The sequence below is a fragment of the Pinus tabuliformis genome, chromosome J (genome assembly GCF_031772625.1).
Source record: "Pinus tabuliformis cultivar Carrire ecotype Pingquan chromosome J, CPIR1, whole genome shotgun sequence".
Lineage (NCBI taxonomy): Eukaryota > Viridiplantae > Streptophyta > Pinopsida > Pinales > Pinaceae > Pinus > Pinus tabuliformis.
This window is the reverse complement of record NC_142295.1, coordinates 1,321,052,417-1,321,078,128: the sequence shown is the minus strand read 5'-3', so window position 1 is coordinate 1,321,078,128 and position 25,712 is coordinate 1,321,052,417. Positions and strand designations below refer to the sequence as shown.

The 25,712-nt window shown below is 40.0% G+C and overlaps 1 protein-coding gene across 1 annotated transcript in view; it reads left to right on the top strand.

Moving 5' to 3' along the window:
* The window catches only part of LOC149232138 (uncharacterized), a 132,473-nt gene that overhangs the window by 70,127 nt on the left and 36,634 nt on the right, over positions 1 to 25,712 (top strand). The window contains exon 4 of the mRNA XM_089379369.1: positions 19,006 to 19,118. Coding sequence (XP_089235495.1) covers positions 19,006 to 19,118 — 113 coding nt within the window. The remainder of the gene's footprint in view (positions 1 to 19,005; positions 19,119 to 25,712) is intronic.

The following is a 25,712-nucleotide window of genomic DNA, read 5'->3' as shown; positions in this document are numbered from 1 at the left end:
ATCAAAGGAGATATATGACAGGTTGGTTGGCATGTTCAAATTTGGCAATGCAAATCAAATTCTTTTCCTCAAGAACAAGTTGAAGGATATAAAGAAGGGAAAAGGTGACAATATTCAATTCTACTTCATGAGGATTACCGAGATAAAAAATGATCTTCTTTCGATTGGTGAAGTTATTACTGACAGGGAGTTCACTCTCATTGCCCTTCGAGGTCTTCCCCCTGAATGGAATGTGTTCAACGCTACTATTCTCAATAACGACAGAATTTTAGGTTTTGAAGAATTGTTGACTAGATGTTCTAAAGAAAAAATGAGGATGATGGAATTGGAGATGCGTTCGAATAGGAATAATCCTACTGCATTCTCCGCTCATGCCAAGAAGAAGAACAATGCAGGTTCAAAGAAGCAAAGTCAAGGAAGACCGAGATTCAAAAATGGAAGGAAGGGAAGATGCGTCGTTCGCAACAAGTTTGGTCACTATGCTAGGGAGTGTCCAAATAGAAGGGACACATCTCATGACGATGATCACAATCATCCCACGGGCAACATCAACAATTAAAGGAATGGCAGGTTCAACAACAAAGGGAAAATAAATGCTACCGTTACTCAACTTGGAAATGATCGAGCTTCTAAAAGAACAAGAAACTCCAGGTATGATGAGTCTAATGCTGTAAATTCTAAGCAAAAGGAATTTTATCTTATATATGCCCTCTCTACTACCCCTCCTTCGGATACTTTGGGAAATTGGTTGATTGGTAGTGGTGCCTCAAGGCACTTCACCAGGTATAAGGAAGCTCTTTCAAATCTGATAGAGAAGGATACAAATTTGGAAATTATCCTTGGAGACAATGCCACCTATCCCGTGAAGGGAGTTGGGAATGTTACTCTTCAATTGAATCAAGGCAACACCATTCATCTTCAAGAAGTACTATATGTACCTGATCTAAAGAAGAATCTTGTGTCTATCTTGACGATGGAAGACAAAGGATTCAAGGTGGCATTCATTGATGGAAAGGTACGTGTATGGAAAAGAAATTTCAAAGAAGCATTTACTCCTGGATTCACGGTTGACTGTTTATATCAAGTTGGAGGAAGTACACTAAAAGCTATGTCTTGCGACACATCTCTTCATTCGAACTATGGCACCAGAGGTTTGCTCATCTTCACTATAAGGCTCTACCCGATGCAAGGAAGGTGGTTACAAGTATGCCCGAATTCAAAATATAGCATGAAGGTGTATGTTAGGGATGTGTCGAGGGAAAACATACAAGGGGACCATTCCCCTCCAGTGATAGCAAGACCACAAACATTTTTCAATTGGTTCATTCTGATTTATCTGGTGCAATGCCCGTGAACTCAGTGGGAGGATACTTATATTATGCAACCTTTATAGATGATTTCTCTCGCAAGACTTGGATATATTTCTTGAAGAAGAAGGACGAAGTATTCTCATGGTTCCGTTCTTTCAAAGCTTTGGTCGAAAATCAAACCGGGAAGAAAATCAAAATATTGAGGATCGATAATGGAACCGAATACGAATCAAATGAGTTCAAAGATTATTGTAGAGAAGCTAGCATTAAGAGGGAGACTACTACCGCATATACTCCTGAGCAAAATGGTGTTGCTAAAAGGAAGAACCGTTCTATCGTAGAAGCCACTCGTGCCATGCTTCATGATCAAAGCCTTTCGAAGTTTTTATGGGCCGAAGCTGCAAACACCGCTGTTTATGTTCAAAATAGATGCCCTCATCAAGCGTTGGACTCCAACTGTCACGCCCACGAGTTGAGCGTGCACGATGTGCAACGGTGGGGCGCAGACATCTTCAGTTAAAGGCAACGAGTCGGTGTGTGACGAGTTGGGCAGTTGGTTAAACGCGCCTGAGTCACATGCAACGAAAGTTGCGATGACAGGACGAGTCGATGTGCGATGAAATGGGCAGTCGGTTAAACGTGCTCGAGACACGAGTTGCGACGAGTCAACACGGGGGTCGAAAACCAAAAGGTCGAAATTTGGCTAAGTGTGGGGAAGTGCGACGAGTTTATAGGAGGGTCGAAAAATTGAGTGGTTGGGTGAGCCGACGCATAGTTGGGGGCGAGCTGACATGACTTGGTGGTGCGACGACCGAATTACATGGTCGGCTTGGGTAGGCCTACCCACCATTAACCTTGGAGAGTTTGTATATATTGGATACGACTTCGAGGAGTTAAGCAACAAGTTCAATCACTCAAAGCAAGTTCAAGGTGTACTCAATACTTGGGCAAGCAAGAAGGGTGAGCGAACAAGAGGCCAAAAGTGCAGGCGGGCCAGGGGCCGCAGCACTTGGCCGAAAAACAGAGAACAGAACTAGGGTGGGGCGCGTCTGAACAGATGAGTTGCAGTTGGCGCGCGTCTAAACGGATGAGTTGAAGTGGGGTGCCTCTGCCCGGACGAGTTGCACGCGGGGCGTGTCTGCCCAGATGAGTTGCACGCGGGGTGCGTTTGAACGGACGAATTGCACGCGGGGCGCGTCTGAACGGACGAGTTGCACGTGGGGTGCGGCTGAACAGACGAGTTGCAGTGGGGTGCCTCTGCCCGAACGAGTTGCAAGCGAGGCGCATTTGAACGGACAAGTTGCAGTGGTGCGCCTTTTACCCAGACGAGTTGCAGGCAGGGGGCGTCTGCTAGGACAAGTTACAGTAGGGCGCAGCTGAACGGGGCGACCCTGAACGATAGAAGGGTTGGACTGAATGGGGCGACTCTAACCGACGGAAGGGTGCGGCTGAACGAGGGCCACCCTGAACGAACAAAAGGGCGAGGGTGAACGAAGGGCGACCTGGGGTGGGGCGACCTTGAATGACGACTCGAATTGAAAATTGGCAATTTTGTAAAGGTGAACTTAGGGTTGCCTGGCAAAGGCTATGATTGTAAAAATACTTGTAAAAGTTTATTATTATTATCATTATTTGGGCAGACTCTAACCAGGGAGTTGCCCCTCCCATTGAAAAAAGATTGTATCTGTTGTGCATATTTTTATAAATGATGATGATGAATGTATTTTCGCTGTGTTAAAAAAATGAATGCTTAGTAAAAGTTGAAAAATATTCTAAGTATTGAATGTTAGGCATAGTCCATACTTGAAAGTATTGGTGTAAAGAAATCGGGTAGCAGTGCCACACCTGCCTATGTGCGGTTGAAAGACCACCGCTAGGATAGGGGCGTGACACTAAGACTCCCAAAGAAGTTTTCACCAGTAAGAAACCTGATGTTTCTCACTTTAGAATTTTTGGTAGCCCCATATATTTTCATGTGCCGAAAGAAAAGGGAGGCAAATTGGATGCTTCTGGGAAGAAAGGAACATTTGTGGGCTACAATGAAACTTCTAAGGCATATAAAATCTATGTGCCTGGTCAAAGAGAAGTGGAGATAAGTCATGATGTCACTTTCGATGAGGATGCTGCTTGTGGGAAGATTAGTAACCTTCCTCTTCCAAGGAAGGACAAAGAAGGAGATTTCAGAAAGTAGGGAGAATCACAGGATGAGCACATGCCCGATGTTGAAGGACCAGTGGATCCCATTGATCCACCTCCTCACGAGCCCTCCTCGAAAAGAAGACCCTCGTGGCTTAGGGAGACTCTCAAAGATGCCGAGAGACATGTTGCACTTAGGGGGACATTTTGTGAAAGTAAGAAGCCGAATAGGTACTAAGGGTACTTAATTGCTATGAGCACCATTGTTCAATCTGAGCCTTGCACATTCAAAGAAGCTGCCAAATGCCAGGTGTGGAAGGATGCAATGAACGAAGAGTACGAGTCAATTATGAAAAATCATGTTTGGGGTGTGGTCCCTAGACCCAAGGAAAAATCCGTTGGCACTTCGAAATGGCTCTTCAAGATCAAGCATGGAGTTGATGGAAGTGCTGAAAAGTTCAAGGCCAGATTTTTTGCTCGAGTCTTCTCTCAAAAGGAAGGTGTAGATTATGATGAGGTATTTGCACTTGTTGCCTGCTACACCACCATTTGTTTGATTATATCCCTTGCTGCCTCGCAAGGATGGAATCTTCATTAGATGGATGTAAAGACTGCCTTCTTGCATGGTTCACTTAAGGAGGAAGTCTATGTAGAACAACCTGAGGGGTTCGAAGTTCAAGATCGTCAGTCACATGTATGCAAGTTGAAGAAAGCGCTCTATGGGTTGAAGCAAGCACCCCGAGCTTGGTATGAGAGGATCGATAACTATATAATGAAGTTGGGATTTACGAGAAGTGAAGCTGATCCAAACCTTTATTTTAAGGTTGAGAATGATAGACCTCTCATCTTGGTACTCTATGTGGACGATCTCTTTTTGATAGGTGCAAACCCTCTTATTCATCAATGTAAGAGGGAGTTGGTTTCCAAATTTGAGATGAAGAACCTAGGACAGATGCATTACTATCTAGGGTTGGAGGTCTGGCAAAAGCCAGGCGAGATTTTCCTTTCTCAAGGAAAATATATTGTGAAGATTCTTGAAAGATTTGGGATGGTCGACTGCAAGTCCGCGACTACTCCAATGGAACTTGACTTCAACAAGTTATGCGGAAGTGCTGTTGGGCCCGATTTGGGAAATCCTTCTGAGTATTGTCAACTCGTGGGGGCCTTGATGTTCTTGGTGAACTCTCGTCCAGACATATGTTTTGTACTGAGTACATTGAGCCAGTTTATGGTCGAGCCTCATCACATACATTGGATTGCTACCAAGAATCCCTTGAGATATCTTCGGGGCACAATCACTTATGGACTGAGATACATTGCCGAGAATGTAAGGCTCCATGGTTACTCTGATGCAAACTGGGTTGGCAGTGTGGTGGATTGTAAAAGCACATCTGGATGTTGCTTCTATCTAGGTTCTACTTCGATATCATGGATGAGTAGGAAGCAGAAGTCGGTTGCCTTGAGCACTGTTGAGCTTGAATATATTGCTACTAGTTTGGCCTCCTGTGAAGGTGTTTGGTTGAGGAAGCTCTTTAGTGAGTTGTTTGGACATTTGCTGGATACCACCGTGATCTTCTGTGACAATCAGAGTGGGATTCATCTTTCGGAGAATCCCGTGTTTCATGACCGCTCCAAGCATATTGATATCAGGTACCACTATATCCGAGATATGGTACAATGTGAAGCAATAAGGCTCCAACACATTGGGACTGATGATCAGGTCATCGATATTTTTACAAAGCCCTTGGGAAAGGTCAAATTCTTGACCTTCCATGAACGACTGGGAGTCGTGGAGAGACCCTCTTATGAGGGTCCCATATGAGATGGATGTTGAGCTCTGGGAGCTCTGGGGGGGCTTGGGGTACTTCTTGGAGCGATGAGCGACCATAGGGTGAGTGGTTCACCCTCCCCTATTGGTGTGCGATGTATAGAGTCCGTGGTTCACCTTCCCTTGTGATACCCCATGGTGGCATATGCATAGGATGAGGGGTTCACCTTCTCCTATGGCATATGAGTAGGATGAGTGGTTCACCTTCTCATGCTGGCATATCCTACCCATGCAGTCTGGGACTCATGGGAAGTACCACTCATCTGGCCAATGTGTAGGGAAATGAGGATAGGGACCATAGTACTATCGATGGACGTATCGTGTACTATCGTACTCCCTATGCTAGGATGTTGATATTGATATGGGATCAATGGAAACTGACTTCGGGTTAGTTAAGAGTGGTATGACACATTCTCTATTATTGGAGACTGACTTCAGGTTAGTGGAGAATGGTATGATACATTCTCGATCATTTCTTCTTTCTTCATGGTTCAACATAGTAGAGTAGAGCAGTGAAGGGATGGTATAGATTGTCAGACAGTTTGGCAGGTGATGTTCTCCCTAGTTGAGAGGGAGTGTTAAATTTGGCAACTAGGGCCAAACATCACTTTGGATAACTCTTATGAGGCAGCTGATATTTTTCTTGGATTCCTCTTTCCGAAAGGTGTAGGATTGATCTAAAGATCATCCCATTTTGACATGTACAAATGAAGTTATAATTTATTTTGATTATAGACAAACTGTCAAGGTCGGCCAACAAACTCATGTAGGCTCAGAAGCCTAATAGTCACGTCTATTCATCCTCAACGTTAACCTATAAATACAAGGAGCCTCCTCCTCATTTTGGCATCACTCTCATTCATCTTTCTCTCTCTCAATTTGATTGGGTACAAATTTATGGGCTTCTCTCTCTCTCTCTCCACACGTGCAGAGGAAGGTTTGATTTTCTAGCTGCTGCGTTGACAAGATTTGATTGAAATTTCAGGAGGCTGACTTTGACTAGCGTTGACTTTGGTTTTGTGAGGGAGACTTCTGTTTGGACAGGCCGTTGTTCTGGGCACAACAACTGAGGTAGTTTGACCCCTGCGAGGACCAGTGTTGATTGCCTTAGTTCTAGTTGTTGCCTTGACTTTAGTTGACTAGGTTTGACTGGTTAATTTCAGACTATTTTGGGTTGCATTATCTTGCTATTGGAGTCCGAGTTGACCAAGGTTGACCATGATGTTTTGGAGGTCAATTTCAGCCCTGTTGACCATTGTTGACTTTTTGTTTTTGTTGTTTTGACTGATTAGTTTGGGCAAGTGAATATTGTAAATTGTACTCTCTCTGCTAAACTTTTGAAGAATTATAAGAAGAATTGATCTAGGGTTTCCCCATATTGGGGTTTGTTCTTGGTTGGTGCCATATCTTGTGTCCTCTTGTGTTGGCTTGTCTTCTACTGTTGTTGTTTATGTTCTATCTGAATTTTACTATCATGATGATGTGATTGTTGAACTGGATATTGATATTGGGCTAATAAAGAAATTGAAGTAAAATTGCTCTAAGAATAGAACATACCGTTGTTATCCTAAAATTAACAGAATCAGCCCAAAGGATTCTTGGGTTTTTGTGGGTTTATTGAGAGAAGGCTCCAGTTAATTTAATAGAATTTTCCGGGCGGTACTCGGGCTAGAATCCTACATTCTTATAGCAGGGCGTATTGCTGGTTAGCTGGGTAATTCACATCACTTTATGGGTTCAATTTTGGCTTGGAGTTGAGCCAAACCCTTTTTGGGTATTTCTGGGTTTGAGGAGAGGAGCCAGTGGCTGCAATTTCAGATCATTCCGGGCATTATTTTGTGCAAAACATTTAGTTCCAATTGGCAGCTTATAACAATTTTTCTGGGTAGTGCTCATTATCAGTTTGGAGCCATTTCAACAATTGTGTTAGCAAGATTTCATTTGCAGTTTGCCTAGCTTACGTAACAGTTCCAGGTTCTATCATTCCTTGCCATTTATGTACCCCTATTTCTATATTAATAAAATGGCTCTATTGTTTGGCTTAGTTTCTTGTGTATTTTGATGTGCATGCTTGGAATTTGTTTATTGTTATTGATTCTTTGTACATGTCTCTGTTATTTGTTGTAAATTTAAATTTGGGATATTACAGATCCATGTTTCCTTGGAATAGTGTTAATTTTAGGTATGTTCTATGCTTAGAGCAATTTATTTCAAATTTCATAGTTAGCTCAATATCTTTTCCAGATTAGTAATCACATCAGCATTAAAGTAAACTGCAGATAGAATATAAACATAAATCGCAGAAGACAAGCCAAGACAAGTGGACACAAGATGTGGCGCTAGCCAGGGACAAACCCCAATGTTGGGAAACCCTTGATGAATTCTTCTTATATGTTCTTCAATAGTTCAACAGAGAGAGAGAGAGAGAGAGAGAGAGAGAGAGAGAGAGTACATTTACAACAGAAGTCAACACTTTGACCTATCTAGATAAGAGCATAGATCATCTCTAAGAAGATGATACATGAGATCTTGAAGACACGCTGCTTCCACTGATTCTCCAAGTTGACTCCTTCACCTATCATTGTGCTGCATCTCGTCATCATGCTGCACCTCGCTGTGCTGCACCATGCTGCACCCATCATCACAATGCTGGACCTCATGACGATGCTGTACACATCATACTGCTGCACCTTATGTTGCACTGCTATCCCATGTGCCATTGTTGCACCATGATAGCCACTGTTGTCCTATGTGGCATACTGTTGTCCCACTATTAGTGACATAGCCATTCCATGTTAGCTTGTTGTCCCATTGTTTTGCTGTTGTCCCATCACAACTTGCTATACCTTGCTGCTGTCCCAATAGCCTTGCCATACCTTGCTGTTGTCCCATGTGTCTTAGCAGCACCATGTAGCCCAACTGTCCCATTTACTAGCACTGCTGTCCCTTCAACACTGTTGTTCCAAGTCTGCCTACACTGCTGCTTATATTGTGACTGGTTAGGGTATCTGGCAGACCTCACACACCTATCTATCAGTCCACAAACAACCCTCAAGGATTGCAACACACCTTCATAGTACACCTCCCCTAGCACGCTGCTGTTCTGGGCATGTTTGAGCCCTCAAACTCTCCACGTTGTCCCTATTTTGAGGTGGTAGGGATTGCGGCCTACCACAGTCCCACGCTGTCACCTACAACCCACTCAAAACAGTGTTCCCTTACCTGTTCGCTGCCCCAAACATACCCACGTTCATCCTTCTTCAACTCGGCCTCCAAGCTCAGCTCCTCGGCCCTCTAACAACAGCTCAGTTAGCCCTTATCTCCCTTGCTATCCTAGCCTTCTTGCTGCGGCTTCCATATAGTTACCTTTCTCCCTTAGCCGAGTTCCTTGGGTTCCTTTGATGCTTGCTTGGACTGCGGCTAGGGCTGCTTTCTTAGGTTAGCGTTAGGGCTGCCTTAGGTTAGCGTTAGGGCTGCCTTAGGATAGCGTTAGGGTTGCCTTCTAGGATTGCGTTAGGGCCGCCTTAGGATAGCGTTAGCGCTACCTTCTAGGACTGCATTAGGGCTGCCTTAGGATAGCGTTAGGGCTGCCTTCTAGGACTGTGTTAGCGCTGCCTTAGGATAGTGTTAGGGCTGCCTTAGGATAGCGTTAGGGCTGCCTTCTAGGACTGCATTAGGGCTGCCTTCTTTTCCTCCAACGTCTAGGGCTTCCACTCCTAGATTTCTCTTCCACTAAAACCCAAGACAAGTGGAGAGAAATCAAGATAGAAGTGTGTGTGAAATGACTCTCAAGTCATCTCCTTTTATACTAAAACGTTGAGCACATGTGGGGTTTATTTGGTTGCTGGCCGACCTTAACGAATTGTCTTATAACACAAATAAATTCATAACTCCATGAATACTTATCGGAGTCGGATGATCTTTAGATCACCTCTCGATGAGAGGGATCCAAGAAAAATATCAGCTGCCATAAATAAGATGACCCACATGGAGTTTGGCCCTAGTTGCCAATTTTAACAAATAGTCATCAATGAACATGACATAGTATTGTGCTCTCTATATTGATGCCATTGACATCGATCCACATACATCTGAGTGAATGAGATCCAAGATCCCCTTGGACCTACTCTCATTGCTTGGAAAAGAATCCTTGGTCATTCTTTCCAAGAGCACATCCAGTGCACGCGCCATGTTGCTTAGTGTTGAAATCTGGGAGATCACTGACAATCTCCCTTAAGATCGGAATGCCCTATAGTGCAAGTGTTCGATCCTCCTATGCCATAGCTCACACAGGTTGTCATTGTCATGTACCAATTCCTTAATATATTTTTCCATCAACCTATATGAGTTACTTTCAAACCCTAATAACCACTGATTTATCTGGGATAGGTTCCTTTGGATGAATGACCACCTGCTCATTCCTGAACATGACTGCATATCCTCTTTCCTCAATCACTGAGACTGAGAGCAAGTTCTTTTCCAGCCTTGGTATAAATAGCACGTCTTTGGCCTCCAAATTTGCTCCTAACTCTAGTTGGAACTTAACAGTTCCAACTCCTTTGATCGCACACCTGACATCATTGTGAAGATGCACAAATAAATCTTAGTCACTCTCTATCTTACTACTAAATAAGTCTCATGCCTCTGTCATATGATGTGATGAACCACTATGCAAGTGCCAAGCACTCCTTTTGATGGTGCTGGTAGATAGACACGAGATAAATGAACATTAATTCTTGAACTTCACTGCAAACTCATCAAGCTGCACCTCTGCTAATGTTGCTATTTGTTGCGAGTTCCCTTTCCCATCCCCCTTCTTCTTCTCAAAACACTATGATGCATAGTTCTCACTCTTGTGGCAAATGAAGAACTTGAGCTTGCACAAGTCCTTCCCTAGCTAAGATGTTACCCCCTCATGGTTACCCTGTGAACCCTTCCCTTTTTCCTTCTTGGCCATACTGACCAAGGCCAAGTTCTCTTCGCCATCTACTTGTTTGCTGGCTTTAGACTCCTCCTAAGTCTCTTTTTGGATGCAGTCGTCCCAAAGCCTATTCCAATTGGGAAGGTGTTCTTGAGCACATATTTGCTTGACAAATGGTTCCCATGACTTGAAAACCATTTAGTGCCAATTTTACGAGCTTTATGTCCTCCACTTTTTCCTTAATCGCTGCAAGCTTATCTTGTGTCTAGGTGATCCTCGTTAAATAACTGGTAATGTTATCAAACCTTGACATCTGGATGCGTTTGAACCTTTTTTTTCAAGATCATCTTCCTGTTCATGTTGTCACTTTGGAATAGGTCCACTAGAGCCTTGAACATCTCCATGGCCAATTTTTTTTTGTCAACTATGGTATCAAATGACCCTTTACGACATCCATGATAATCCTCATGGCTTTGATGTCTTTCTTCACATGAGCCACCTTATTTGTTGGATTTGTCGGTTTAGGAACAACATTTTTTGCAAACTCCGAAAGTTCATGTTCCTTAAACAACAAGGTGACTCTTAGCTTCCAGGGTAGGAAGTTAGATGCTCCATCCAACTAGTTCTCAAATCTCAAACTGGTTGCTGCCATCTCTAGATCTGATAGTTACGCCTTGTGCTATGCCCTTTTAGCGCTCACAAGAAAATAAATGTCTTTGGTTTATAGATCTGCAATGATCTCCTATGGATCTGTGTTTCAATCTTTTGAAACAACCACAAAAAAGTATATTTTTTTTGCCAAAGAGTATTTATTATGCAAATCTACTAAATAAAGGCACGACTGGTATTTTAACATGTAAATAAACTAAACAATAGAATCAAATTAAATTACACACCAATCTCACTATGCACATAGATTTTTTGTGCTCTAAATCCATGCTTCATTCAAATAACTTCAGGATATACAAGGGCTTCCTTCCTGGAATAATGGCCCATACAACAATAAACCTAGAATTTGATCCAATTGATCAAACCCTTGAGTTGTCCTTTAGATTTGTTGGATGATCTTAATCCTTCCCTTGCTACTCCTTACACTCGACATCGAACCCTACACACTAATAGAAGTCCTTCTCTACCAAATCATTGAGATCTCACTCTTACTGTGTCTTGTGCTCAAGATGTGTCAGCTCCCTTAACCTAGCCTTCCTTTTATAAGTTCGAGCTATTGAATGAATCCACAACTATAATCTCAAGATGATTGATGGTTAAGATTAGATCTCAACATCATTTGAGATTGACAGTTGGGATTCGTCTAATTCACTAATGCAAATAACCTTTGCATTTTATTAGATTAACTCACTTTAACTTATGAAAGTTGATTATCTTAATTATTAAAGTAATTACTAAGTTCAAGGGTCAATTAAGAGAATTACATACACCTAGACTCCTAGGCCTATGCAGAAGTACCTGCCTTTGCTACTTCATCTATACTACCCCCCTCATTATCCCTCACCCAATTTTTGGCTAATGCATGAGCAATCAAAATGAAAGGAACTTTGAATATCCCAACCCCAATGGACAATAAATCGCCTCATCTTTAAGTGTTAAATGATGCATAAATGAAAACTTGTATGCCAAGCTATGCATTAAAAAGAAAATATATGAAGAAAAAGGCGCGCAAGAGGGGTGGTAAAATAGGTTGAGGAAAGGGGTAACTCAGGTCCCATGATTGCTCCCTCTTCACCTCATAGCGCTCAAGGATGATAGAATTTCATAGGTGGCACAAAGACTATGGCATCCTACTTGAATTAAAACTCCACCATGCCACTCACCACTTGCACCTACTGATTGATGGGTCAACTTATGAATTATTTCTCCCCTTATAAGGCCTTTGGATAACCTTCCCATATCTAAGCATGGTTACTTGTTTACAAACCCTAATCTAGGAAGACATTTGAAGATGATACTTGTTCGACCCACTTTGGTGACTTTTGCATAAGATATTGCCCATTGTGATGCTCTTATGGTTATTTTACCTAGGATGGTGATCCACTTGATTTTGGGAGTATGTTTCAGATGCTTACATCTAGTAACATTTTCCATCCCTTAAGAGATTGTTTGATGACTTCTTTAGCACTTTAGAAAGGATGTATAGCCCCACTAGATGACTCTTCTAGGCACCAGAGCTAGGGCATTGACCACTTTATGTCGCGCGTTGATCTTGGGATGTATCCCAAATTGATGATGACCTTCTGCTCTCCCTTTAGAGATTAGAATGCTAGACATTGAAGCCAAGATGATGCATAGAAGACAAATGTACCCCAAAGACCACATGACACCCCTAGGCTACCATTGTACCTTCGTGATGGACGTCTCCATGTTCCTCGACCAATTTGATAATGATGATGACTTGAGATCCCTCTTGAAGGGCTGACACACCTTTCTAGATGGTGGTGTCATGCCCTAGGCTTGTGACTTCACCCTCATTTGGCTTCGAGTGATGACATGGGTTTAGTTGATGATGATATGTAGTGAGGGTTTTGCTTAATAAGTGGACACCTTGTTGATGAGGAGATGGCCTTTGAGTGAAGAACACACTTTTGACCCATCCATGGATTTTAATGGAGATATTCACCTTTGGAGAATGATGTCACCCTTTGAGGACGTTTTCCTCACACGTGTGGGCAAGGAGATTTTTTGTTATGTTTTATCATTGAAATAGTTATATTTTAAGTTGGCTTATGACCTACTTAACTTGTAATCACATATTTTGTTATTTTTAGGGCTTTTAGCCATTTTAAGAGTTAAATCGACTTGGTTGCCCTCCTATAAATATGGGAAGTCAATCTAGGAGGATTCATTGTCACCACTCATTTTACTCATAGAGAGAAAAGGAGTGCACACTAATTCTTTGCTCTTATACGCAATGGAGTATTGATGTAGCAGATTGTTTTGGGAGGATATTATGCTTGGAGTGATTTTCTCTTGGATTATGAAGTGATTCTATGCTGATTTGTGCAACTTTATTACGAGTAATCTTCTTCCATTTTGCAATTGTTGTAGAATTAGGATTTCACTAAAATTTTCATCTTAATGTATTGAATCTTTTATGGCTTTAACATCTCCTTTTGCAAAATTTTCACCAAGTATCCATTAAGGAAACTTAATATAGCTTCCTTGGCCTTAAATCTTCAATTGATTGAAAATCACTAGGGTTTTGATGAAAAGATTGTCCTCTCTTAACTCTATCCAATTAAGTCTTCATCCCTAGACCACCCTTTGACTCCATTAGCCCATGGAATGAGGAAGGAATTTGTCTAATTTAGTGTATTGATCCTTAATTAAAAAAAATAAACCATCAATTTTTTATTCTCTTTTTTACTTTTTTAGGTAAATTTGGGTTAGGTGATTGCAAAATATGCATTTAATAGCATAAAATATCCTGGACCTCATAGTCATAGTGTCAGGCTTTGCGTCCACAAAATTGTAAAAGCAAAATATCATTTATATGCATTTTCAGCCACATTGTTAGGGCTGATGTCTATGGTTTTGTCGCTATTTATGCATTTTCAGCCATTGAAAAATTGTTGCAAACTTTTCCCTTGTTTACTCATCCAATAGCCTTTGCTTATTTATTGTTTATCATTAACTATAGGTTGTTTTGTTATTGCTGTCATAAGTTTTTGCATGCTATAAATTGTTATTATTAAAAATCCTAATTTATAACAACAATCATAAATTTAATGGTAACATGTGTTTGTGATCTATTTGAGTCTCTCCAAGACTATCTTAGCCCTCTAGAATTAGCCATAGGTGTTTTGAACTCGTTACCTCATTCATCCAGAGCCTTTCTTTATTGAACATTATCTTTGGGTGTTTTATTTAGTGGGATTGTTGGAGCATATTTAGCCTAGGAGTTCTTGTGTTACTTCATATCCAAGATTTGTTGGGGAAGCCTCCCTTATGGGGATACGATGCATCCACAAAACAACAAAAAACTACTAAGGTGGCATTGATGGCTGATCCCATTGTTGCCCTTAATATAGATTTCTTATTGAGGCTTTGCACTAAGGTGCTAGATTTTGTGGTAATAGACCCCTTTGTGAATATAGGCCAGAGAGCGACAATAAACTAGAATAGTTTCTATTATTGCCTTCACCAACATTAACCTTCCACCTACAGACAACCACCATTTACACCCCAAGTTAATCCTTTTTTGTACCTTTTTCCACAAGTCATCTCTAGTGATAAATTCCATGATCATTGGGCTTATTGTTAAAACCTAAGTACTTGAACACCCACACCCACCCCCCAACAAAATTAGACAATTGATGGGCAAAGAGTTGAAGGATTAGTTAACAAGGTTCTCATCTACCCCATTAAAACAAGTAGAGGATATTTGCAAAGCAAGTTTTGTATTAGTGGCTGTACAATAAAAATCTATGATCTTTTGAACTTAAATGCATCTTTCCATGAACCATCATAAAATAACAATACATCATCCACAAAAGGCAAATAGGTCAAAAAGAGAGATCTTCCATTCTTGGTACTTTTTTTGAACTATATCTTTTTGGTTCCATGATAACCTTGTTGAGACCTTCTACTATGATTAAAAACATCAAGGAAGCCAAAGGGCACCCTTGCCCAAGCCCTTTAAAAGGGTATATAGAAGCTAGAGGTTAATACATTGAGGAGGATTGCTAGGGAAATTGAGCTTAGATAGTTCATGATTTGATTAAGTAATGGACGTGAAAGCCAATGTATATTAACATTAATCTTAGGTAAAGCTAGTTTTCCCTTTTGTAGGCCTTTGTAAGGTCCAATTTCAACACCATGGTTGGGAGATTTTTTGTTGAATGTAGCCCCACTTGGGCCACCTCGATAGCATCATGAATTTTCCTTCCATTCAAAAATCCATATTGTTAAAAAAAATAGCTTAAAAAATAAAGTTCTTCACCCTTAAAGTAATGAATTTGGTAATGATCTTCAAATACAATTGCACAAGGACATGGGCCCTATTTGGGATTAAAGTAATGAACGTAGCATTGAAAGCTCCAAATGCTTTCCTTCTGCATTTTGACTCAACCATCCTTAACAGGTCCCCCTCTAGAAGTTCAAAGAAACCCAAGAACTGTTTTGTCCACCCACCTGAACTAGATTCTAGAAGCTATGGAGTACCACTTGTAGTTCTTCCTTGGAGACTTCCTCCATTAATCTTGCATTAGCTTCCTTATTTATAAAACTAGGGAAGTAGGAAGCCTTTCTGACCACTTTTGCTATATTAACTTTGGCCTCTTTATAAGTCCTTTAAAATTTGGCAACCCAAAGATTAGGTATCTCCTTAAATGTAGTAGCTTTAGATCAATCCTTTGTCCTCCTCCCAAATAATGTTTAAATTTTCCCTAGGATTAACAAATTGGTCGAAAATTTTGTATTTTTGTTTCCCTTGGCCACCATAAAGCTCAACTTTGTAGCCTCCATTGGGATTCAATTAGAATTGTCCCTTTCTTTTCTCTAGTTCACTTAGGTTGGCCCTGGCATTGTCATCTATATAACTTGCTAGGTCATTCTAATAAAGTTTATAAATATTTTGTTTAATTGAAACTAGATCTTGATCATCTTTCAACTTCAACGTGTGTCATCTCCCTTTCCAAAAGAATTTGTAACAGGCTTTGTCTCTACACAATTTTGGACAATTTTGCCAAGGAAAAGGACCCAAGCAGTTTCGACTTAGGGACTTAGGAGAAATACGACCATATTATTTTGCTAGTGGAAGGTGGGGGCCACCCACGTGGGAAAGCGTACTAGGCAATTCGAATTGCTTGGAGGGAATTCGTATAACTGTTGGAGGGGCCCACATGAGTCAAAGGGAAGCCCACAAAGTCATAAGGAGGAAGAGTTCCTCACTTGGGGATTCATTCACTCTTACATATCAAAATTCACTTGACTATTTGCTCGAGCTGCTTAGCCAAGTCAACTAGCTGTTTAGCCATGAATCCCTTAAGTGGGAGATTCAACCTTACCTTCGAGGGACTACCAGTGTCACCCTAGGAAGGTAGTTCCATAGCATTTCGAGGAGCACCAGGGAGTATTCACAGCCCATCCATTCAACCATCACCCAAAAGTGTGTATTTCTGGGCCAACAGGAAGAGAACACACAGTGGAGGGAAGAGCTTCATTGGGCCAGCCATTAGCCGGAGAAACCAGGGAATTCAAAGGACATCATTGGGTACTCAGGAGGAGTTTGGAGCAAGGGAGTGCAACAAACAGGCAGTTCGAATTCTAGTCTTGGAGGACAGTGTAGAGGGCCAGTCCAGGCAACACGTGGGTCTTGAGGGAAAGAGCTACAACCTAGAATCACAGTTGGGAAGCAAGGAAATTCATAGGAGGGCTCATCCCAGTGATTTGGTGTAGTTTTTGGGAGGTTTTCCAGCTTCATTCCAGTAGGCTGAGTTTTGCAGTTGCAGCAAAGGTTGGGCTCCTTGGGGGTCGAATTTCAGAAGTCTGAACTAGGCCAAACCCTTCCTGGGTTTTGGCTGAGGAGCCGGGAGCTGAAATATTATAATTTTCTAAGCACGGGAAGCAGTGATTCCAACCCTTTGATTCCAGCAGACAATGTAGTTTCTGGGCAACACAAATCAGTTTTGGTGCAACAGTTGGGCAGCCTTCAGATCAACATTTGCTCACCTGGGTTTTGTCACGCTTGTCCTTAGAGACAAGCCTAGGTGCACCATTCTATTTTATCATTGTATTTTCCCTTGAAGATTTAATAAAATGGCTCAGCAGTTCTCTATTTCCAGCGTTTTCATGGGTGCCTGATGTGTATTTCATTTTTCTGATTGTTGGACTGTTTGCTTGCTTTGTTTATCACTTAATTTCCTGTTTAGGAATGTTAGAACACGTCCCCAAGAAGAAACTGCATTTTTTACTTTCTTGAGTTTTGCAACAAACAAAACATTGGCAAACTCCCTTGAAGATATATGATAATGCTTCCAAATATATTTAACCAAATTAACAAAATCTTCCTTTCCAAACTGTTTAGAGCTGAACTTTAAAGGGCTCGAAGGCTTCCATCCCCCTTAGTAGTTGAAGAAAAACTGGAAAATGGTCCAAGTCCCCACATGCCTCTACCCAAGTTTTGATTTTAGCATGATCATACATGAAAAAATGAGAAACCATTAACCTATCTACTCTCTTTGATACTTTGGAATATTCAATCCCCAAATTCTTCCATGTAGCGATTGGTTTAAAAGGCTCGACGTTTACCACTCTAGCCTCCATTTTTGTCAGAAGAAAATCAGCTAAAGGACAAACTTTTGTAGCATTGCCCCATATTTTAGCTTTGCAGAAAGCAAAATTTAAATCCCTTTCTAAAATGACATTCTTCTACCTAATCAGATCATGAGCTAGTAAGAAAAAATCACCCTGTTCTCATATGGACCATAAATTTTGATAACATGGAAAGCATCACCCATCTCCTATGAGATGAACTCTGCTTTGATACCTGAATCAAAAATATATACAATTAAATCTTGTCCTTCTCCTATTGGATCATTGATGAATATGTATTATGTCACAATTGTATTTGTATGCATAATGTTACTTTGTAATTTTGTAAAACTTACATCTAGATGAAGATCTATGTTTGAATCAATGAATTTGTATCATGAATGAGAATTTGTGTAAGAAATATCTAATTTTTAATATATATATATATATATTTAATACAATAATATATAATGTGTCCTAATGTATCCTGTTCTGGGGGGTTTCGAATCCTCGTGTCCTTCGTGTCAGTTAATGCATTAAAGGTTCCTCATGAAGGATTTTTTTTTAATATGTTTAAAGCTAGCTGAATGCTTTAATGACACTATTGTGCATGGGCCTTAATAATGGTGTAGGATTTGGTCGTTAAATTCTACGAATATTAGAAGGGACACCTTTGCTCTGTACACTAAGGTTTTTCACATGTTGAATGTTGAATGCATGTTTTGGTAGAGAGCAATACTATTTATATGCATTTCAATGCAATGATGTTGAATTTAAGGTTTTTATGTTGTACTAGTCTTTACTGACATATCTCTGCTTTGGATTTTAAATTTAATGGGTCTGCAGTAGATAGATGGTTATATACTACCAATGTGTTGCAAACCACAATTTTATTCAAATATTGGATATGAAAACCCTTGCTTTTTACCTAATGAGCTGGACATTATCTACAACTACAGGCACCTGCAAGGTTGGGTTCTGTATAAGCTTCCATTTCTGTTTCATTTCCAGTCTATATGTAGTGACACATTTCTGCTTTGGTATTTCTGGGGAAGTAGTGAGTGTGTGTTTACATTATACGCGTATTACAGGAGAAATGCACAACATGTAATCATATTATACATCTATTCATTTATTCGTGAAAGTGGCTTTGATTGACAACTTTATTTACATTGTATCTTGTACACAGTTCAATTATTTCCTACTGTGAAGTTTCCTTGTTTAGTTGACAAGAGTCGCTGTTGGATTAATCACGTTGCTAAGAAATTTATTTGGCAGAAAATATGAACCGTGTTTACTCTCAATGAATAATTTGTGCTTCGTGAATCTACAGAATTAATTTTATTTCTATTCTGTCATTCAGTTAATGTACAATACTACAATCTGTCTTCTCTGCATCAGCAAATTGATGCTTGAAAATGTAAAAGAACAGTATGCATGATTTCTTCTTAGCATATACTTTAGCTTTTATTGAGTGTTTAATAGAGGTTTGGAGAGCCTTGGTTGATTTTAATGTTTATGTTTCTTGGTGTTATACACAGACAGTTCGTTTCAAGAATGAACTAGAGCGAAACATCACTATTAAGCTGGGATATGCTAACGCAAAAATATATAAATGTGAAGATGATCGCTGCCCTCGACCGATGGCCTACAAGTAAGATAATTTTCTGTTGAAGAATCTAGGGCAAATTAAGTTAACAAGTTTCTTCTTTCCATGATAACTGTTTGTGAGGTATTTTAAATTTTTCTTAATAGCACAATCTTCTCTTGATATTATTAGAGTGTGTTTTCTTAGTTCATCAAATAGTTACCAACACAAAAAGAGACAAGAACACAAAAAGTTGGCTTTCTGATAGGGCCAAAACATCTCACTCTTTGAGAGGGAAACCCGCACAAAATTCTTCTTATAGAGATTCCAATCGATGAATACCAAGACCATGACCCTCGACCTATTAGGCCACTCCAAGACCAAGACACCAATCCTCTCCTTTGTCACTGCTGAGATCATCATCATCACTGCTGCTATACCGAGGTCATCACTATTGAACCACTGAGGTCATTACAGCTGCACCATTGTTGCACCTTCACCGAGACGTTTACCATAACAACGAGATCTCTATACTGAGATCAATGTTTTAAAACTTCGACTCTGGTTCGGAAACGGACGAGGGTCGGCTCCGACTCGTCCAATTTGATTTCAATGACTTAGTCGTTGTAAAAAATACATTAATATTTTTTTATTTATAAAAAACATAATTTTAAAGATTTTCATTCATGTTTCCAAACACAAAGCTTTAGAATATAGAGAGAAGACAACATATGATCAAAGTAGGCTCATGAATATATCCATTATATCGAAATGGCACCCAGTGACAATATTGTTTAATACAAAGTTCATACTTAGCCACCAATGCCAGGATTCTTTTCTGCCTCAGCCTAAGGACAATCACTAGACTACAACAACAATAATACCAATTCTTTGCCCCTAATGAAGTCTCAAAACCCTTGATTTAATTCTGGTCAAGCTCCAGAACAATCAGAGGTAAATATGTATTTATTAGTCCATTGCCAGAACGTTTGCCTTTTTAAATCCATTGTATGGCTCAATGCATTGTTTCAGTTTTCTAATTCATGTCACTAGGATAACCATACTTCGGCCTTGTAATTTTCAAAACTTTCTCACAGTGATAGATTACTTTAGGGCTATAAATATGCAATAAACAACAACCCAACCATTGATATGTAGGAGGCGGAACAACTTTTGACAAATGTGCTTCAGGATTTTTGTCAAAGAGTCGTCGTTTTTTAAAACAATCACTGATATATATATATATGAGAGCTGCACCGTGATCTTCATCATGACCTTGTCTTCAACAAGACTATGACCAAGACCATGATTACCACAATGCCGAGATCATGACCGTGCCTAGTATGCTGAGAGTGTATTACTGTGGGATCACTGAGATCCTTCTCATCTCAACTATGCCGTTTTTTAAAACAATGACTGATATCTATATATATATATATGGGAGAGCTGCACCGAGATCTTCATCGTGACCTTGTCTTCATTAAGACTATGACTGAGACCATGATTACCACAATGTCGAGATCATGACCGTGCCTAGTATGCCAAGAGTGTATTACTGTGGGATCACTGAGATCCTTCTCATCTCAACTATGCCGAGACTGTGACTGTGTCCTCTCCCTGCACCGAGATCTTCATCATCACAACTATGCTGAGACTGTGATCATCATGATTGTGAGGATGCCGAGACTTCATCCCTGCTCTGTACCTATCCAAAAAACACAGAGATGTTGTCCATCCGAAAATTTGAACCTCACTGTAATGTGAAGAATCTCAGACCTGTACCCATCCAAAAATTACAGAGAATCCGAGTTCTATACCTTCTACTTTTGCGCAGACCCTAGCTGGGTATTTATAGTAGTTTTTCCTCCATAAATTAGCCAACCTGAGAGAGGGAACCGTTGTGTCTCTTTATATGAGCTGACATGACTTCTTTTTATCTTATTTGGAGGTCGACTTCTTCAAGAGGGATTGTGCTTGTCTTTGGAGGGCTTTTAGACATTTCTATAGACTTGTATACATTGAACATAGGCTCAAGAAGGACATTAATTCCAGACTCTAAATGACAAATCCTATTATTCTAAAATCACTTGCTCATGAAACCCATGAAGCAAGTTTACAATAATAATTTTGTTCTCTTTATTACATCATTTACATCAATCATAATTACATGTCATTATGAAGACCGAACCTAGTTACCCTTTCTTCAACACTTCCTCTTAACTAGGGAGGTATTAATAATGGTACTTGGTCATTCTCAATCTGAAGAATTTCTCATAAGAAGAATCGGATTGGTAACCCATCTGTATAACATCATAGTAACCAACATTGTTTCCACAGCAAGGCCTTGACTGACAACTCTATCTCTTTATCACATTAGAGCACAATGTTTGCGAGACCAATGACTATAGACACCTTCATCATTGTCTCTCAAGGTACATACCCACCCGGGTGTTCACTGAGTTTGACCTTCTAGGACTATTCTTATCTTGGGTTCCCAACGCTCAAAGAATATTGATCCTCTTGCCTACTCTTATCTTGGATGCCCTACACATCCTCAAAGAGCATCGGATGCCAGGTGGTTACCCAATCCTTCATTCTTTCTTCCCAAGTGTAGACAAGAATGTTGTGTCTATCTCTCCCTCTCAACTAGGGAAGATATGCCCATTCCTGTAAAGGAATGTACCCAAGCTCCTTCTAACCATGAACTTGCCCAAGCTCCCTCTTAACCAGGGACTCTCTTTTCATCAGCCTCTTCTTCTTCGTGGGTTCTTCAACTGCTTGATCAATTTCCATCCTTGATGTCATGAAATTTAGTCGAGGTTATTCCTTGTAGGGCAATAGCCATCATTCACTTTCCTCTTGGTTTGTCATGTCATTCTTTTCTTCATGGAAAGTGGCCTTCTTGATACATATCTAGAACCTTCGTCATATGGCTACTTCTTCCTCATCATGTTTCTTTCAGGAATTTCCATCCACCACATGAATGCTAGTTGTACTTGTACTTACAACTCTTGTTCTAGTAGCCTTGCATGAACTCATCCAGATATTATTCAAGAAATCAAAACATAACATTAAATCAAATAGTACCTTACGAGATGGCTCTTCATCATGACATCTTTCTGTAGGTATCAACATCTTGCATACATATTGACACATCTCCCAAAGATATCCATTGTCAAGGGTCTCCATCTTTTTCAGACTTTCATTAGAGTCTTCATATCTTTTCGGAGATTTCCTAGTCAAATCTTCTTGGTCTTTTGGATGTTGATTGCCTTTATCAGGGTTGAATATCTCACGATCTCTTCCTTCCTCACTCATTCCATTCCCATGAGCTTTCAATCAGAGTTCCTTAATTGTAGTCAACCACCTCGTTCTTCATATGAGGACATATTATGTTGATTTCATCTAGTGTGACTTATGCCTTCTTGCATCTTTTCAGAGGAGGATATCCTTTTTATCTTGATCATGCTTCTCGAGATAGAAGTAGTGATCCATGTTACCTGCAACCATACGGCATGACTTTATAATATTAAGCACATGCATACATAGGTCATCTAGGCTTCTTTCAACAACTTCCTTGATTGAAAAGATCTTCAATCCCTTGATCTGCTTCATCATACCATCATCCCATGAATTCCATAATTTGGAGTTCCTGATGAAACACTTGCTTCCTCTCTAGATTAGTGATCCTTCCAATGAGGATTCCATCAGAGAATCTTGAGGATCTCGCATATCCCCATCTGACAGATGTTTCCTTTTGACTTGATGTGATGACTTCATCCTTTCCTTCAATGTCCATTGAGGTTCACAAGAGCTATATCCTTCATGTTTGACTGCCATGGATTTTGTTCTTCATGATTCCCATGGTGATGTCATGAGCTCTTGTTTCTAATACTTCCATGATGCCACGATGCATCTTACTATCATGGCCATATCAAAATATTGAGGAGCTTATGATAAGACCCCTTTGTGAGGGATATCATCTCAATCATAGTAGAGATCTGTTACTCCCTCTTTCCTTGGCCCTTTTCTTCAACTTCCTCCATCTTTTCGGTGATATGAGCTTTCTTTCCATAATCTTTACATAGCATTGAATCTTAGCTATACTGTTTTGTCTTGTTTGAGGACCAAACTTCCCTTTCCTTTCTACAAATGTTTGAGTCCTTTAACCTTCAACACTTTTTCCCTCAACTTGTCTTTTTCTATCTAGCATAAAGACCACAAGTTGTCAAATGAAGCAACCTTCTTGTTCATGGACATTTGTTACCTTGCTTATCAGTTAGAACAATGATGATTATCTTCTTATCATCTCTCCCAGATCTCCCAATTGAGATCTCATGAAGATATTCCTTCATTCTTTGATATCTTCAATTTTGTGTAGATCAGGTCCAAGTGATATGACCTTCTTTATTGCATTTTTAAAAATACTTCCACACTGTCCCATAATCATTAATGAAAAGGAGATACTTGGCACTAGTGATGGATTCCATATTCGTTGGCTTACACACATCTCATGAACTAGCTGAAGGTCTCCCTTTGGTCTCCAAGCTCGTCCTTCATCAAAAGTAGCTTTATGTTGCTTCCTTGCCTAGCAAGTTCTGCAAGCACTGTATATCTGTTGTTGAAAATTGGGAAGTAGACCTACCAAATTCTCTCAAACTAACTATAAGAGAGATAGGTCAAATTTAGGCGCCCATACTGCTGATGCTAAAGTGTACCGATGTTTGATGCACTCTTGGTTACCAATGCATGATTCCTGACTTGTCATATGTCAACCAATCTAAATTGTCCATGATCTTTTACACCAAGAGAAGTAGTTTTCTTGGTCTCCTTGTCAGCTATGTAGCATCTGTGATTGCTAACGGTGACATCTAGATGGGGCAGTGCCTCAGAATCTGATTAACTAAGAGTAGATTAAGCTCCATTTCTAACACATAGTACACATTGAAGAAAATCAACATGTCCTTGCCAAAGGAAATCTGCACATCCCCTTTGCGTACTACTGTAAATTCTTCCTCACCACTGAAGATCACTGAATCCTTAGAGGAATTATAAGCAATGTGCTTTGTGAACTAGTCTTGCCTATTGGTGAAGTGTCACGATGCTTGTGAATATATGTGCAAAGTAGATAAGTTGGGCTGATTTGCTTGTCTCTTGGTAACAAATGCATAAAAAGCCGACTCCTCCTCTATATGCTCTACTACATGAACCTTTTGCTAAGTTTCTCCTTGGCTAGTTTTGTGATTGTCTAGCTTCTTTCTATAGTACCTCTTCATATGGCCCACATTGCCTTAGTAATGACATGTGATGTTCTTCAACGTTTAGACTCTTAGTTGTATCCTCACCATTGTGTTTCCCTATCTCTTTTGCCCACTTGCCTTTGTGCTTGACATTGGCTTCAAAGGCTTGTTCTATACCCTCTACCTCACTACTTCTACCAAATTGTTTCTTCCATTTGTCCTACTATAAGAGCTCATTGCACAACTCTTCAAACATTACATCAACATCGATAGTGGTGATGTTCAATGTCTCAATAAAATGCTTATAAGCACGTGGTAAACTTTTCAACACAGTTACTGCCATACCTCCTTCCATTGTCAATGGCCAACAACTATTATCTAATATCCTTGATCTTGAGTAAATGTTCTTGCGATGATTGATTCTCGTCCATTGTGATTGAAAACACGTTTTTCAGGAAGAAAGTTTTGACCTTGCACAATTCTTCAAACTTTAGGTCAACATTCATAGTGGTGATGTTCAAGGTCTCAATTAAGTGCTTATAAGCAAGTGGTAAGCTTTTCAATGCAATTACCACTGTTCCTCCTTCCATTGTCAATAACCAACCACTGTTCTCTAATATCCTTGATCTTGAGTAAATGCTCTTGCAATGATGCATTCTGATCCATCATGATTGAAAACAACATTATTTTCAGGATGAAGGTTTTGACCTTGCTCAAGGTCTCATGCAACTCTTGCAAATTCTTCCAAATTACTGCTAAAAACTTCCTTGTTTGGAATTCGGGAAGCATTTCATCTATTATGGACAACTTGATTAGCATTACTGCTTCTCTGTCTTGCTCAACATACTTGTCTTCGTCTTTGTCCACAGAATTTGGTTGGATATCTTTACCTAGGATGATATCAGTCAAACACATTTACACAAATATGGCCAACATATGCTGCTTCCACGTATTGTAATTCTTAGTAGAGAATCTCTGGCTCCTTTCAGCATGATGTTGGGTAAAGAGGCCATTGGTACAAGTCAAAAATGTAAAAATATATATTGGAATGGAGTAAAATATTGAAAATTCATGTTCTTCTCTCCCTCAATCTGCAGTCCTGGAGTAAGAACACCTAGATACTAGCTCTAAACAATTGTAGCAGTCACATATTGTTGAAAACACATATTTCTAGTATGTTAATCTCTGAACCCAACAACTTGGCAATTAATTCCTAGCCTAAGTTGCACGAAGCGCCAAAATGTTTCGGAGTTTCCAAAACGGATACGTTTAGAAACATCACCTCCCAAAACTGCTGAAAGCCTGAAACGTCATATATGTTTATATATATATAAATAAATTTATAAATAAGTGAATAACACAATATCTTGCAAGAAAAAAGGGAATGAGACCCATAGATGACAATTTAGAAGGAAAACCA